General features: G+C 45.8%; 1 protein-coding gene across 14 annotated transcripts in view; it reads right to left on the bottom strand.

Moving 5' to 3' along the window:
• The window catches only part of CFLAR (CASP8 and FADD like apoptosis regulator), a 46,963-nt gene extending 32,023 nt beyond the window's left edge, over positions 1-14,940 (bottom strand). The window contains exons 1-4 of one of the 14 annotated variants that reach the window (XM_054257778.2): positions 14,768-14,940; positions 11,279-11,354; positions 4,873-5,292; positions 1,042-1,147 (exon numbers count right to left, since the gene is read on the bottom strand). In XM_054257778.2, the coding sequence (XP_054113753.1) occupies positions 1,042-1,147; positions 4,873-5,153 (387 nt within the window). In that variant the 5' untranslated portion in view covers positions 5,154-5,292; positions 11,279-11,354; positions 14,768-14,940. Of the gene's footprint in view, positions 1-1,041; positions 1,148-1,332; positions 1,403-4,872; positions 5,293-5,497; positions 5,686-6,912; positions 7,169-11,278; positions 11,355-12,480; positions 14,226-14,767 lie in introns of those variants that run through there. The other 13 variants (XM_078328130.1, XM_008999200.5, XM_035305284.3 and 10 more) reach the window with 13 other exon arrangements.
• Between the last annotated feature and the right edge of the window lie 308 nt (positions 14,941-15,248).

Below are 15,248 nucleotides of genomic sequence, written 5' to 3'. Positions count from 1 at the left end.
CAAGCCCGGTTAACTTCTGTATTTTTAGTAGAGATGGGGTTTCGCCATGTTGGCCAGGCTGATCTTGAACTCCTTAGTTCCAGTGATCTGTGCAGCTTGGACTCCCAAAGTACTGGGATTACAGGCATGTGCCACTGTGTCCAGTCAGGCCAACTGGAATTTAAATATTTTTCTTTTTCTTTTTTTGGGGACAGAGTCTTGCTTTGTTGTCCAGGTTGGAGTGCAATGCCACTATCTCAGCTCACTGCAACCTCTACCTCCTAGATTCAAGTGATTCTCCTGCCTCAGCCTCCTGAGTAACTGGGATTATGGGTGCCCACCACCATGCCCGGCTAATTTTTTGTATTTTTAGTAGAGATGGAGTTTCACCAGGTTAGCCAGGCTGGTCTCCAACTCCTGACCTCAGGTGATCCACCCACCTCGGGCTCCCAAAGTGCTGGGATTAGAGGTGTGAGCCACTGCACCCAGCCATGGATTTTAAATATTTTTCTAGCAATCACGACATCCCCAAGATCTTCACCACTACCTGGTTTTCAACTCCAAATCTCTATTTTTACCATTTCCCAGATCCATCAGTCATAAGAACCTCCCCCCACCCCACTTCTACATGCAGCCTAGACCCCACACTGACCTTGAGTCAGCTGAAGAGAAATAGATGGCAGTATGAGAGTGATACAATAGTGGACTAGCATCTCCTTCCTGTTTCTACCCAGCACAAGCAGATGGGATGTCCTTCCCACACCCCCGTGAAACCAGGGAGGGAAACACATATGAGCCAGGCCTATGAATTTTACAGAAATAAGGATAAAATCCAAGGATGAAAGAAACATCCAGGGCCACACCAGAAGATACTATCCTATTTCTTCTCAATTCACAAACCAATTCTCTTCTCATTAATGTTATCATTTAAAAACCACCTGAGATGTCTGACTCCCACTACAGTGGTTGCAGACTGCCTGCTTCCCTCTCTATATATCAAAAAAAAGCAGCTCCCATTTCTCATAAGCTCTTAGGACCATGAACCAAAAGAAGAAAACTCACCTTCTCCTTGTTTATCTTGCCTCGGCCCATATAATCCCTCATGAGGAAAATTAATGAGGACACATCAGATTTATCCAAATTCTCACCGATCTCTGCCATCAGCACTCTGCAAACCAAACAAGTTCATTTAGTTAATTCAGACATCAGTCCTAAGAACTCCAAGAGCCCATGCCTTCCCTATGCCAATAATTTATTCAAAGACTAGTTCTTGCCTCTAGGTGAATGTGTCCCTCTCTCATAAAACAGCAAGCCTAGATCACCCCAGGAAGAGATCTTAATAGGAGATAGTACCTCCTTTGCCAATTAACAGCTTCTGAAAACAGCTCAGTTAATGGAAGCTTCCCTAAAGAATCCCCTAGCCCCCACCAGAAGTTATAGTGAAATGACTTAAGAACCCAAATGACTAACATAAAGACAAATCGAATTCAAAGTAGCCTTATCATCTCTGTTTAACAAGCTCTCAGATGATGTTGATTCAAGGACCATACTTTGAATTGCAAAATGCTAAAGGAGCCTGGAGCTAAAGGAGCCTCATGCCTGTAATCCCAGCACTTTGGGAGGCCGAGGCAGGCGGATCACGAGGTTAAGACATCGAGACCATCTTGGCCAACATGGTGAAACCCTGTCTCTACTAAAAATACAGAAAAATTTAGCTGGGCATGGTAATGGGCACCTGTAGTCTCAGCTACTTGGGAGGCTGAGGCAGGAGAATCACTTGAACCCGGCAGGCGGAGGTCAGTGAGCCAAGACTGCACCACAGCACTCCAGCCTGGGCAACAGAGACTCCGTCTCCAAAAAAAAAAAAAAAAAAAAATGCTAAAGGGAAAAACACCTGGGATATCCCAGCCCACTTCTGAACTTAAAGGGTACAGGCATCCAGATCACAGGGATTCTGAACTTAGGTGTTTTTGCCTAGAAAGCTTCTCCTGACTCAGTGGTGGCTGAATCTACCACTATACTTTCCACCCCTCACCCCCCTCAGGAAGTAGACGTTGAGAACCAACAACCACAGTTTACTGGAGCTCCTAAGGACACCCTGTAGTTAGTATTGTTACCATGACATTGTCATCAAGGACATTTTCCCAGTTTCCTCAGATTTTTGAGGATGGTGGATTTTTCATACTGTCCTAGAGCTTACCAAAACATCTAGCACATGCCAATATACAAGGAAGCCCACTCGACCAGATGAATAAATGAATCTAGTGCTCACCTTGAATAGCCCCACCTCTCTTCCCAGAGGGCCTAAGAATCTCCACTCATCATAGCAAGGAAATGGGAAATGGAGTGATTGCCCTACTCTATTCACTGAAACCCAGTTGGCGCCTCCCAGAAAGTCTGAAGATTAGACATTCAAACTGATGGCTGGCCCAGGCGCAGTGGCTCATGCCTGTAATCCCAGCACTTTGGGAGGCCAAGGCAGGCGGATCATGAGGTCAGGAGTTCAAGACCAGCCTGACCAACACAGTGAAACTCTTGTTTCTACTAAAAATACAAAAATTAGCTGGGTGTGGTGGTGCATGCCTGTAATCCTAGCTACTCAGGAGGCTTAGGCGGGAGAATTGCTTGAAACCAGGAGGTGGAGGCTGTGGTTCCAAGATCGTGCCTGGGCGACAGAGCAAGACTCCATCTCAGTAAAATAAATAAATAAAACTAAAAACAAACAAACAAAAAAACTGATGGCTGAATAGGTGGAAGATAAAAAACAACAACAACAACAATAATAATCCCTTGTATCTGTAGAATGCTTCACAGTTTAAAAAGTACTTCACATAGTAAATTATCACAACTGATGCTCGCAACACCTTATAAAGTTGGGTATTATTATTTTTCACTTTACAAGTAGGAAAACAAAGGCCCAACAAGGTTAGTAATTGGCCCAACCTGCCTGACCCATAACTGGTAGATCTGAGGCTTGAAACAGGTCTTCCAGCTACAGTGAGCTATGATCACGCCACTGCACTCCAGCCTCCGTGACAGAGCAAAACCCTATCTCAAAAAAAAAAAAAAGAAAAGAAAAGAAACAGGCTTATACCAACTTCAAATCTCATATACTTTCCAAAGCCCACACTGCTTTCAGCTCTCTTTAGTATAGTTCTTGATAATATATATCATCTCCAAATAGACATTATCAACATAATAAAAGGCTGATGGTGGAGAGAAAAAACACCGGCTAGGCACAATGGCTCAGGCCTATAATCGCAGCACTTTGAGAGGCCAAGGAGCACAGATCACTTGAGGCTGGGAGTTCAAGACCAGCCTGGCCAATACAGCGAAACCCTGTTTCTACTAAAAATACAAAAATTAGCTGGGCATAGTGGCACACGCCTATAATCCCAGATACTCAGGAGGCTGAGGCAGGAGAATCACTTGAAACCCAGAGGCAGAGGTTACAGTGAGCCGAGATCGCACCACTGCACTCCAGTCTGGGCTACAGAGTGAGACTTCGTTTCAAGAAAAAAAAAGAAAAGAAAACATCAACTTAAGGTTACAAGTTATCTTCCTTTCTCAGTAGCTTCCCTGCCCCTCTGAACCTCTAAAGACAGTAACGTATGAGCAAGAGGAAGGAGCAACCCAAAGCTTGTCAGAACTAAAGAGGACTCCAATAGCCATTTCCTCTTTGAACTGAAGGGGCTTAGATTAGTTAACTGACGAGATTTTCAATTCAGGCTCTCCAGCAGCGAAGGAAGGCAGCCCACCCTGATAAACTTCCTTAGCAGGGGAAGGACCAATGGGGATTCAGAAAGGATGATGAGGTTTCTACAAAGGTAGGAAGATTACTGTCAGACTTGTTATTTCCTTTCTTTGTACCAGAAATTACCAAAGACTGACTTCACAGAAAATTAACTAGCAAACACCACTGCAGATCTCCCTCTTTTTTTTTTTTTTGAAACCGAATCACACTCTGTCACCCAAGCTGGAGTACAGCGGTGAAATCTCAGCTCACTGCAACCTCCACCTCCTGGGTTCAAGCAATTCCCCTGCCTCAGCCTCCCGAGTAGCTGGGATTACAGGCACATGACACCACACCCGGCTAATTATTTTTGTATTTTTAGTAGAGACAGGGTTTCAACATGTTGGCCAGACTGGTCTTGAACTCAGGTAATCCTTATGCCTCGGCCTCCCAAAGTGTTGGGATTACAGGCGTGAGCCACTGCGCCTGGTCTGCAGATCTCACACTGTCAGAGGCTGGCAAGAATGACCAGCTTTTAATCGTTCCTATCCTTCTTCATGTCTTGTCATTCTGTCCTTCAGGCAAACACATATCATCTGTCCTGTCCCTTCTACCTGCATATGATCCCAATTCCTTTGAGAAAGCATGTTTCAGTTGGGGGCAGTGGCTCATGCCTATAATCCCAGCTTTTTGGGAAGCCAAGGCAGCTGGATCACTTGAGGTCAGGAGTTCAAGATCAGCCTGGCCAATACGGTGAAACCCTGTCTCTACTAAAAATACACACACACACACACACACACACACACACACAGACAGCCTGATGTGGTGGCATGCACCTGTAGTCCCAGCTACTTGGGAGGCTGAGGCAGGAGAATCGCCTGAACCTGGGAGGCAGGGGTTGCAGTGTGCCAAGACGCACCACTGCACTCAAGCCTGGGCAACAGATGTCTCACGAAAAAAAAACAAGAAAGCAAGTTTCAAGAATGTAAAGCGTTCACAGGAATGAAGTGACATCATCTGGCAGTTGGATAAGTGGGCAGAGAAATTAAAGTGGCTGCACTTCTTATTGTTCTCATTTCTGCCATTCAGTAAAGTCTGAGATACTTCACTTCACTCCCTCCCACCCATCCAGCCTCAGGAAGAGTTGATGAATTAATTACCTGTAGTCCGAAACAAGGTGAGGGTGCCTGAGCAGGTGGTCCTCCACAGCTTTTCTGTCCATTTTCAAGATCCGCTTGAGCAGGTCGAATCGCCTCACTCTGTAGAGCAGTTCAGCCAAGCTCACGAGAGAGAGCTTACCTCTTTCACGTAAAATATCCAGAAGGTCCCTGACATTAGGTGGAACCACATCTATAGCAACATCCCGGCACAAAAAGAGCAGCATCTCCTTCTCATCTGTGTCAAGTGCTTCTTCAACCTGATGGATGACCTCTGCAGACATCCTACTTTTAGGATGGGAAAGCTCACAAGGGTCTACAGGAGTACAGCTCCAGGCCAGTCAACAGAAAGCCAGGAGGTAGTCAACTTCATTTCTGAGGGATGACTTCATTTCTTTCAGAATCCTTTCCAGTGGAGGAGGTCTGTGGTTAAAAGGGAATTTTTTTGAAAATTTTATCAAGCTAACTTATGCCTAACATTGAAAGTACAGGTTCTTCTTTTCTTGCTGGTCTCCCTGACCTAAGTAGATTAAGGTCACATCGTTAAATCTATATTAAGGGATCCTTGGTAGACAGAGCTAAACACTCAGACTAATCCAAAAACCATAAGATAGAGAAGAAAACCTACATTGTAAAGGAAATGAAGCAATATATGAAATCATCTCAAAGGAAACCCCACACGCTTTTTTCAGAATTCATCAGGTGGTAAAGCACGTTACAGAAAAAATTAAACTAAGAGGTTTACTTAGTTGTAAACTAAGGAGGAAAAGGGAAAAGCCCAATGACTACAGGCTGACTAAACCAGGGAAACTTGTGTCACAGGGTTAAACTTCCGCTTCAATGACTCCACCCACGTGGCCTTTAACAAACAATGGAGAAAAGAAGTTTCTGTCCCTGTGCCACTCCTTTGTTTCTAGTTGCTCTTCTACTTCAAAAGCCCTTCACTCACACCTGGAAGCAGAAACTTCTGCTACCATCCTCCTAGACTCCAAGCCCCTTTCACAACTTCATCATGAATGCTCACAGGACCTGCCACCAAGTTGTCAGGTTTGGATCACATCTTCAGACCCTGAGCCCCATGGAGGTGCCAGAGGACCTGACTCTCAATGCACTGCTACATGGCAGCAACTGCCATCAGTGCTTCTGATGTTCTCAGTGGAACATCAGAAGTTACAGAGGATCTGGGGGAAGGTCTCACTCCTGGGATGGGGCTGGGTGAGAGGGGCAAGGAGCTCATGCCATGGGTGTGTTCTTATTTTTAAAAACTAATTTATTCATCTTTTTTATTTTCTCCATTTTTCAGTACAACATGGGTGTTTTAACTCTTTCCATTGGAACTCATATTTTTTTTCAAAATTTAAGTTGCTAACCTATCTAAATTTCATAGCTAAAAATTACATTAAATCAGCTCTTGTGTTCTTTATCTGTTCCTACAAGACAATATTTCAAGTTACAATCAAATTTATTAACAAAAATAAGTGGAAATACTCCCCAACCCTAAATTGCTAATGGTTGCTTTGTATTTGTATACAAATATATTTATGTATTTATCTAGCTGTATTTAGTGAAAGAAGTACTGAATCCATTTATTTATTTACATACAATATCAGTCCACAAAAGATTTGAGGTATCGTAAAATAAAAACACATAAATAGAAAAGTTTTATATGAGAACAAGGGGAAAAAATTAGGTTAGAAATTTGAAATGGGTGTGCCCATTCATTCAAACTTCACTTAAACATGACTATTTGTAAATAACTGGAGAAATTAAATTTGCTAAGTCAAATATACTAAAATTAAATTTGCTCAATGAAAGTGGAAAAACCAGTGCTCAGACTATTTTACATTTTTTTAAATCAGAAAGATAAATGCTACTTTTATGTGTTCTGGAAAGCCCAAATCTATACTCGCAAGCCAGCAGTGCTTTAATCTCACCATCAGCTTCCATGAAAAGGAGGTCAAGATAATTTCTATTATATTCACTAGTGGTCACAATTTTGTCAACAGTTGTTATTATAAATTAAACTATAAAATATTTACATACACAGGCTGGGCGCGGTGGCTCACTCCTGTAATCCCGGCACTTTGGGAGGCCGGGGCAGGAGGATCACAAGGTCAAGATATCGAGATCAACCTGGCCAACATGGTGAAACCCCATTTCTACTAAAAATACAAAACTTAGCTGGGCGTGGTGGCGTGCATCTGTAATCGCAGCTATTCAGGAGGCTGAGGCAGGAGAATCACTTGAATCCAGGAGGCAGAGGTTGCAGTGAGCTGAGACGGCACCATTGCACTCCAGCCTGGCAAGAGAGCGAGACTCCATCTCAAAATAAATAAATAAATATTTATTTTTCTTTTCTTTCTTTCTTTTTTTTTTTAAGACAGGGTTTCACCATGTTGGTCAGGCTGGTCTTGAGCTCCTAACCTCAGGTTATCTGCCCGCCTTGGCCTCCAAAGTGCTTGGATTACAGGCATGAGCCGCCAATAAATAAATATTTTAAAAGTATATACGCTGAAGGGATAAAATAGACCCAAAAATAAAATCATTAAACACAAGAGTAAGAAATGAGATATTATACAAATTCACTAACATGTTTGAAAAAGAACAAAACAGAACTACTAGAAATGAAATGCTTAATTCTCTATTTTTACAGTCATCCAACTTTTGTAATTCCTAAATATCAACAATATGCCAAGAGTTAACAAAATTAGATAATCATTTAAAAAAACATTATCTAAGTTTTTTCTTCCAACCATCACACCCATGACTGCTTTCTGCCAGTCACGCACACTCAGCAAGAGCACTGGCATACTGTCTTCCCTCTGTGCTAATGGGGGAAGAGTTTGGCAGCAAATTCTAGATTACTCAGTGGTAGCATCTGGCACACTGAGAGAAAATATCAAAAGGAAACTACAGATCCCGTGTGGAGCCAGCCCACTCAGATGCAACAAAATATCTGTGTGTGTGTGTGTGTGCGCACGCGCACACGCGCGCACTGGGGTGGTGTTGGGGGCAGTACACTGGCTAGAGTGGTGGGCATTTGAGAAAGGAAAGTATACTAGGGAGAGGTAGGGCTGGGGTCCAAATCATCATTACTTTATTGGGGTTTCTTTTAAGCCTAAGCCAAATTACTCTTAGACTAGGGAAGCTCATAAGGTCTTCAGTTTTTTGCAAAAAAAAAAAAAAGAGTCCTACTGTGTTGCTCAGGCTGGTCTCAAACTCCTGGACTCAAGTGATTCTCCTGCCTCAGCCTCCCAAAATGCTGAGATTACAGGTGTGAGCCACCACACCCAGATGAATGTGTTCTTTAGAGCCCAGTAAAAGGGCTTGTGCTCAGTTTCCAACCACACCCTGCCTGAGATGCCGGACTCAGTGTCCCATTCACTTCGTCTGAAGAGTCACCTGCCTTCACCTTACTCAGATGAAGGGCTAAGGAATACCCAAGCCCAATTATTTTTCTTCCCTGCTTTCAAATATCCAATCCTCCTGACTGATCAAGATTCCATTAATTTCATTTCTCCCTCTGGTGTTTTCAGCAGTTCAGTTTCCCTAGCCAGACAAAATTGGCACCTATGTACGTTTTCAAGAATTTTAAAGGAATTCCCCTTAACTCCCCTCACAGGCATATTCTAATTTAATGACTGTATCTCCCCTTCTTTCCACACCCACACCCTGGTACAGACTGTCCCTGATCTTCACAACAACAACAACGAAAACCTGAGACCAATTTCTGTTTCATTTCTCTTGCCGAAGTCATGAGACCATTGCCAATTATTATTCAAAATGCCAACAAAGCTTAGGCAAGTCAGAGTTATCTTTCACACACTAACTAACAGGAGCATCCAGTTCTGGAAACAGAAATACTCCAGGCATTTTTTGTAGAAATTACGCTTAATACTGGTACTAACAAAACTGCTGGAAGGGCTGGAGGAAGGGGCCCTGGCAAAGACTCCTGGGGCTACTGCAACGACCTTGCCTCAGCCAGGAAAGTGAGGATCAGGAGGCTGCCACTAGAACTGAGCTCAAAGACCCTCTGACAGTGGAGACCCAGAGATCAGGAGGCACATGCTGCAAACTCTGGCCAGCACTTTCAGCTCTCGCCTTTTTGCCTCCTGGCTGCCAGCCCTGCAACATCTAGGGTTACCAAGTCCCAGGAAACCCCTCAGTCCCAGTAAAATGGGGATGGTTGATCACTTCAGCACCCCTGCCTCAGACAGAGTGAGCCTCCACTACTCCTACACCTCGAGTAGCAACTAGTTCTGAAGGAAGGGAAGAGATACCACAATCTTACCACCACACCCTGGTTTCCTGAGCTGGGCCCCTACTGGCTGCTGAGCAGTTTCATTTACAAAAAGACCCTGGTTAGCTCCTTTCCCACACCCTTCAAGGAGTGCTCCAACCTCCACCACTCTCTTCCATCCCAATACCACCCCCAGTGCCATTTCTCAGATGTGTATCAGGCACAAGCTCCTGCCAACTTCCACCTTTCCACTGCCCCAGCCGGTTCCTCCTGTCCCTCTGCTTGCCTATGGCTAAGCCTCCCTGCATGCCCTCCTGTCTCTTCTAAGCCCCTATGTCTACTCTCATCATTCTCTCGGCCTCCAGAGACGGCTACTCCCAGCTCGTAAAAATGTGCAAGTCTCTTCCATCTTAAAAAAATAAATAAAACCAAAACCCTCATAAAAGTCTGAGGGTCCCCTAGACCTCATCCTTTCACTTTATTCCCTTTCACATAAAGCAGGGACCTTGAGAAGGAACAGTCTGTACTCAGTGCTTCAGTTTGTTCACCCACAATTCACTCCTCAACATGCCTCCACCTGGATCTCCTCATCCCACCATCTCCTCTACACAGGGACACTCAGTCCTGAGCCATACTGGAATCTGAGGCAAAAGGGACAATCAGTAATACTGATGCTGTCTTTCTTTAAAATGTTGATATTTTGTTTATTACAGCTTTTTGACATTTATGTCTATTTTTTAAAATATTGCATTAAGTAATCCCAGCGCTTTGGGAGGCCGAGGCGGGTGGATCACAAGATCAAGAGATAGAGACCACCCTGGCCAATATGGTGAAACCCCTCTCTACTAAAATACAAAAATTAGCTGGGCATGGTGGTGCATGCCTGTAGTCCAGCTACCTGGGAGGCTGAGGCAGGAGAATTGCTTGAACCCAGGAGGCAGAGGTTGCAGTAAGCCAAGATCCCAACACTGCACTCCAGCCTGGTGCCTGGCAACAGAGTGAGACTCTGTCTCAAAAAAAAATTGCATTAAAATATTACCTATCTTGATTACTGACTTTTTGAGCACCCCCTTAAATGTACCCAAAGTGAGTGCCCCACTTGCCCCCACTAGTGTCCTAGCTGATGACATAGCTCTTGTTGAGTCCTGGTGACCTAGTTGCCACATCCAAAAGCTTAGAAGACCTCTTTCATCTGATTGCTAGACTCCAGCTGACACTGCTAATTAATCCCTCCTTGAAACTCTTCTCCCTTGGCTGAGCTCACACTGCTATATTCTACACAGACCCTCTCTAACTTCCTCCTACTCTTCAGCATTCTCTTTCTGCACCTGTACCTTAAGTGCTGGCATTCCCTACCATCCATCTCTCATCCAGACTCATTCCTTTGGCCTTTCTGTTCCCCCTGCTTCCGACCTTACGCTCTCCAAATCTACCTTCTATCTAAGTGAACTTTCTAAAGTTCATGCTGGAACTGGCCAGGGGCAGTGGTTCACACCTGTAGTCCAGCACTTGGGAGGACAAGTCGAGAGGATCACTTGAGGCCAGGAGTTCAAGACCAGCCTGGTCAACATGGCAAAACCCTGTCTCTACTAAAAATACAAAAACTAGCTGGGCATTGTGGCGCATGCTTGTAATTCCAGCTACTCGGGGGGCTGAGGCAGAAGAATCTCTTGAGCCTCGGAGGTGGAGATTGCAATGAGCCGAGATTTCACCACTGCGCTCCAGCCTGAGCAACAAGAGTGAAACTCCATCTTGAAAAACAAAACAAAACAAAACAAAATACCTCTATTAAAGCACTTAACACATCTCGCTGGTACCCAGCCTTAGCCCTAAACAGGTGTCAGCAAATCAGTTAGGTTTAGTCAGGCTTCTCAATCTTTCTCAGAGAACACAACACTGCCTCCAAACTATCTGGTATCAAAAGCACATAATGTTCCCTGTAATCAGTAGCAAAGCATCCAGCATGACCAGCTAAGCCACCCCAAAGATGTACTTAACATACCCTTCTTTGTACTGCTTCTCTATCTGAAGCAAGGTCATAGTATGGCATAAAGCATGTCATGTCCAATGAACCACGGCATGAATGCAAATGTCATTTCTTAGCAACCCACAAAAATGAGCGGCAATGGAGAAACCTGTCTTGCCAGCTGCAGAAATTAGCATGCATACCTGGGACTTTCAGGCGTCTGGGAAGCCCCAGTGGTGATATGAACATGAAACACTTCAAAGTGTCACCCAGAAGTTTCTAAAAGAAGAAGAGTTGCACAATTCTGGGTAAAGTAGAATGTGGCCATCTCACAGAAGTTTTGTACATTCTTCCCGAATGTAATTCACCTTCCTCCCCCATTGGTATGCAGAACCTATGGATGTTGGCTGTTTGTATAGCAATTCAGATAATATGATGACCCCATTTTTCCTGCTCCATCTGTAGGCATTTTAAACCTCAGATACTGCATGAAATGTCATTTTATGCCCCCTTCAAAATATTTAAAATAAGGATGTGTAATAATAAATCATCTTGTGGTCCCTGATTTCTGTAATACTGCAGCTACATACTCAAACATAGTCTAGAAGATCATGATCTAAGGTTAAAGCCTACATACATCCCAACTTGGGATGTTACCAACCACTATTACATATTACATTTACATTACATATTACATTATAGCTGATATTACATATCAGCTAAAAACATGCATTAAAAAGAAGGAGAATCACTTGAACCCAGGAGTCGGAGGTTGCAGTGAGCCAAGATCGCACCACCCTACTCCAGCCTGGTGACAGAATGAGACTCTGTCTAAAAAAAAAATCAAGACAAAACAAACAAAAAGAACCCATATCATAACTGCCCTACCCTGGCCCACAGGCTTCCTCCAGTCAGGCTGTCAGTTGCTCTTGTCTAAACTTGAAATCTGCCTTGACTTGAAGTTACCTGTGTAAGTAACTTTTCTGAGTCCTCCTCAACCATATTTTGGGGTTATGGGGACAAGAATGAAGTTTAGATCCATTTCTGTGTCCTCGGCACCCAGAACTCTGCCTGGCCCAGAGAAACTCAATAAATGTTGGTAGGATTATACTGAATTAAAGGCAAAGAGGCATTGCAGTCCATAAACATGAGTTTAATTAGCCCCTGGGGCTCTACAGGGAAGAAATAACCAGACTCGAAGGGTGTCCGAGTCCCCAGAGTCCACTCCTGGTATTTGAAAGAGCAACACGCCTCGGAGTGTTGTGAGTGCTCCAGAGACTCGACCTAGGGCCGCGAGGACTCAATCCTCTTCTGCCGGTATGGGGGACAGTGCCCAGATGTCCCAGGAGCCCAGAGCGACAACAGCCCAGGGGCGGGGGTCAGGCAGGATTCTCCGTCTACTCACGCCCGGGCAAGAAGCCGGCTCTTCCTACTGGATCTCCGCCGTTACCAACTCCCACCCTCGCCGGACAAGCTCAGACCTGCCGCTCCACAAAACTGGAATTGGAAATGCTCCAGATGGGACGAGGAACAGGGACAGAGATCAAATGCATCAACAGGTGGCCTCGCCGGAGGGAGTCCCAAAACTTCTGCCTGTGAGCGCCTTCGAACCTAATCCACGCCGCCCACCGGTGACACGTTATCACACAAGACTCAAATTCTCGAATCCTCTCTGCAGAATTCCCCGCCCCCGAGCAGCTGAAACTTGCACAGGGCCACACGCGTGTCTCTGGGTGGTCCAGGACTGAGTGGGCACCGCCGCTGCTCCCCCACCACCTACAGGGAGCTGCGGTAGGACCTCTGAGGCCCCAGGGGCCTAGGCAATTTCCGGTTCAGCTTCCTGGAAGCCCCTAACCAAGACTCAAAAAAATGCATGCTATCCTGCCCACCCAGGGTCGCGCAAGACTTTCGGAGGGAGGGGGAAACCCACGACCCTGCAAATGGTTTCACCTGGGAAACCGGTATAAGGAAGCAAGTAATAGGGCGTTAAAAGAAGGTCAAATGTCAGTTACAAACAGAAACGTAAAACAAAGTCGCTAATAGAAAGCCATTTTAACCAGGACACGTGACCCAAAAGCTGTAAGTAAAACAAGTATTAACAAAACAAGAAAATTTACGTAAAGCAAACAGTAAACATTCAAAATTCCCTTTTCAACCCAGTGTTTTTTGTTTAGATCTTGGAGTTGAGCCAAGTTTTTTTTTGTTCAACGAAACTTTTGTAAGGTTATTTAGGGGAACCACAAACCAAAAGGACCAAAACTCCGTTCCTCTTATCTGAAATCTCTATCTAAAGCAGGTCAAACCTTCTAGAGGCCCCTCTCCATTCTAGATTATCGCCGTTTGCCGTTGTCCTAAAAGCTTTACATACGCTATCGCCCTACTGGGTTCACCCGCTTAAAAACAAATTTAAAATGTCAACCAATTAAAATATTCGTAAAACTTCTGGCGTCCTTGAATTTACTTCCTGCTCCGTGGAGCCAAAAACTGATTCTGAATTTCAGTGTCCTTTGTTATTCTATTGTGTGGCACTGCTAATATTAAAAGAAAGTGGCCTTCTGTCCAAATCCGGACACCCTCAAGCAAGAACATCCTAAAGCCATTTTACATTTCCCAGTCCTTTAGAAGGGATGCCAGAGTGGCAGAAACAGGTTCATTTTATGGCTCTAAAAACTTCATCAGTCAAGCATTCTCAGCTTTTCCAAGGTAAGCTTTCCTTGCACTTGGGCAAAACAGACATTAAACTGCTCTGGAAAATAACCGCCCTGACCACACTACTGTGAAAATTCCCGCCCCGGCGCACTGGGTAAGGTCGAGCGCGCACACACGACCCTTCGGAAAGTCTACATTCCCAACAAGTTTTGAAAGGAAAACTGCCAATCTTCTCAACAGTTCATCCCAAGAACTGAACTCGTAAGATCATCTAAAGCAAAGTTTACACGACGCTGAGGATCCGCCACCAAAGCTCGCGAGTGGCCTCTGGGGCTGCGGCTGCAGGGGTGGCCAGAGTTGGCCAAGGGTTATTTCCGGTGCATCTGGTCCGTCGGCGTGTAGCTAGGACCTCAATGGCCCAGATCGCCTGTTTCTGGGAATCCGGGGCGCCACTGCGGGTAGCAGGGGTGACGGGGCTCCAAACGGGGCGGAAGCGGAAGCGGAAGCGGGGGCGTTCCGCCCAGCTCTGTGCCCGCAGTAAACAGACGAGATAATGAATCTATAAAAGTGACTCAGGCTGGCCGGGCGCGGGGCTCACGCCTGTAGTCCCAGCACTTTGAGAGGCGAAGGCCCGCGGATCACGAGGTCAGGAATTCGAGACCACCTTGGCCAACATAGTGAAACCTCGTCTCTACTAAAGATACAAAAAATTTGCCGGGTGTGGTAGCGCGCCAGGTACTCGAGGCGGGAGAATCGGTTGAACTCTGGAGGCGGAGGTTGCAGTGAGCCGAGATCGCGCCATTGCTCTCCAGCCTGGGCGACAGGGCGAGATTCCGTCTCAAAAAAAAAAAAACCACCTCAGGCGGTTCCAGAAGGCACCCCCCACCCCCCATTCTCCTGGCCACTGCGAGAAACCACCTGCGGTTTCCTGGAGCGTGAGGCTGTGAGGAACTGCCAGGGGTGGGACGCGGGCGCCCGGGGCTGACGCAGAGCCAGGAGTCGGGGCTCCGGGTGTGGCGCTGGGTCGAGTGCGGGGCACGTACCGTCCTGTCGCGGCCGGACTCTCCTGCCGCTGCCACCTCAGCCTTCGCTCGGTCAGACTCTGGGCGGGCGCACGGAAGATGGAGGAAAGAAAACCGAAAGCCTGGAAGCGTACTTGGTGCTGCTGTGCGATCGCTGTTCGTTGCGCTTCCCTTCCACGTCCCATCCCTTCCGTGCCCCACCCCCTCCCGTGGTCCTTGGATAGCCCTGGACTTTGTCTCAGCTGTTACTGGACGAAAGTCCAATAGCCGGCACTCACTGTGTTAGACCGAGTCCCCACCCCTATCCCCGGGAGTCCTTTGGAGTCGTCGGTGAGGCCGCCAGCTCGCTGTTTCCTGCTGTGGCTTGTGTATTCAGTAATCATGGATGTCGACACAAATTCCACGCGTTAGGTGTAAACGCTGCGAGTGTTTATGATTGATGTCTGGGAGTCATAGCAAACTTGAACGTGCTTTGTAGTTTTTTTGTTTTTTGGTGTTTTTG

The sequence above is a fragment of the Callithrix jacchus genome, chromosome 6 (genome assembly GCF_049354715.1).
Source record: "Callithrix jacchus isolate 240 chromosome 6, calJac240_pri, whole genome shotgun sequence".
Taxonomy (NCBI): Eukaryota; Metazoa; Chordata; class Mammalia; order Primates; family Cebidae; genus Callithrix; species Callithrix jacchus.
Note: the sequence above shows the minus strand (reverse complement) of the source record. Positions and strands in the feature narration are given on the sequence as shown.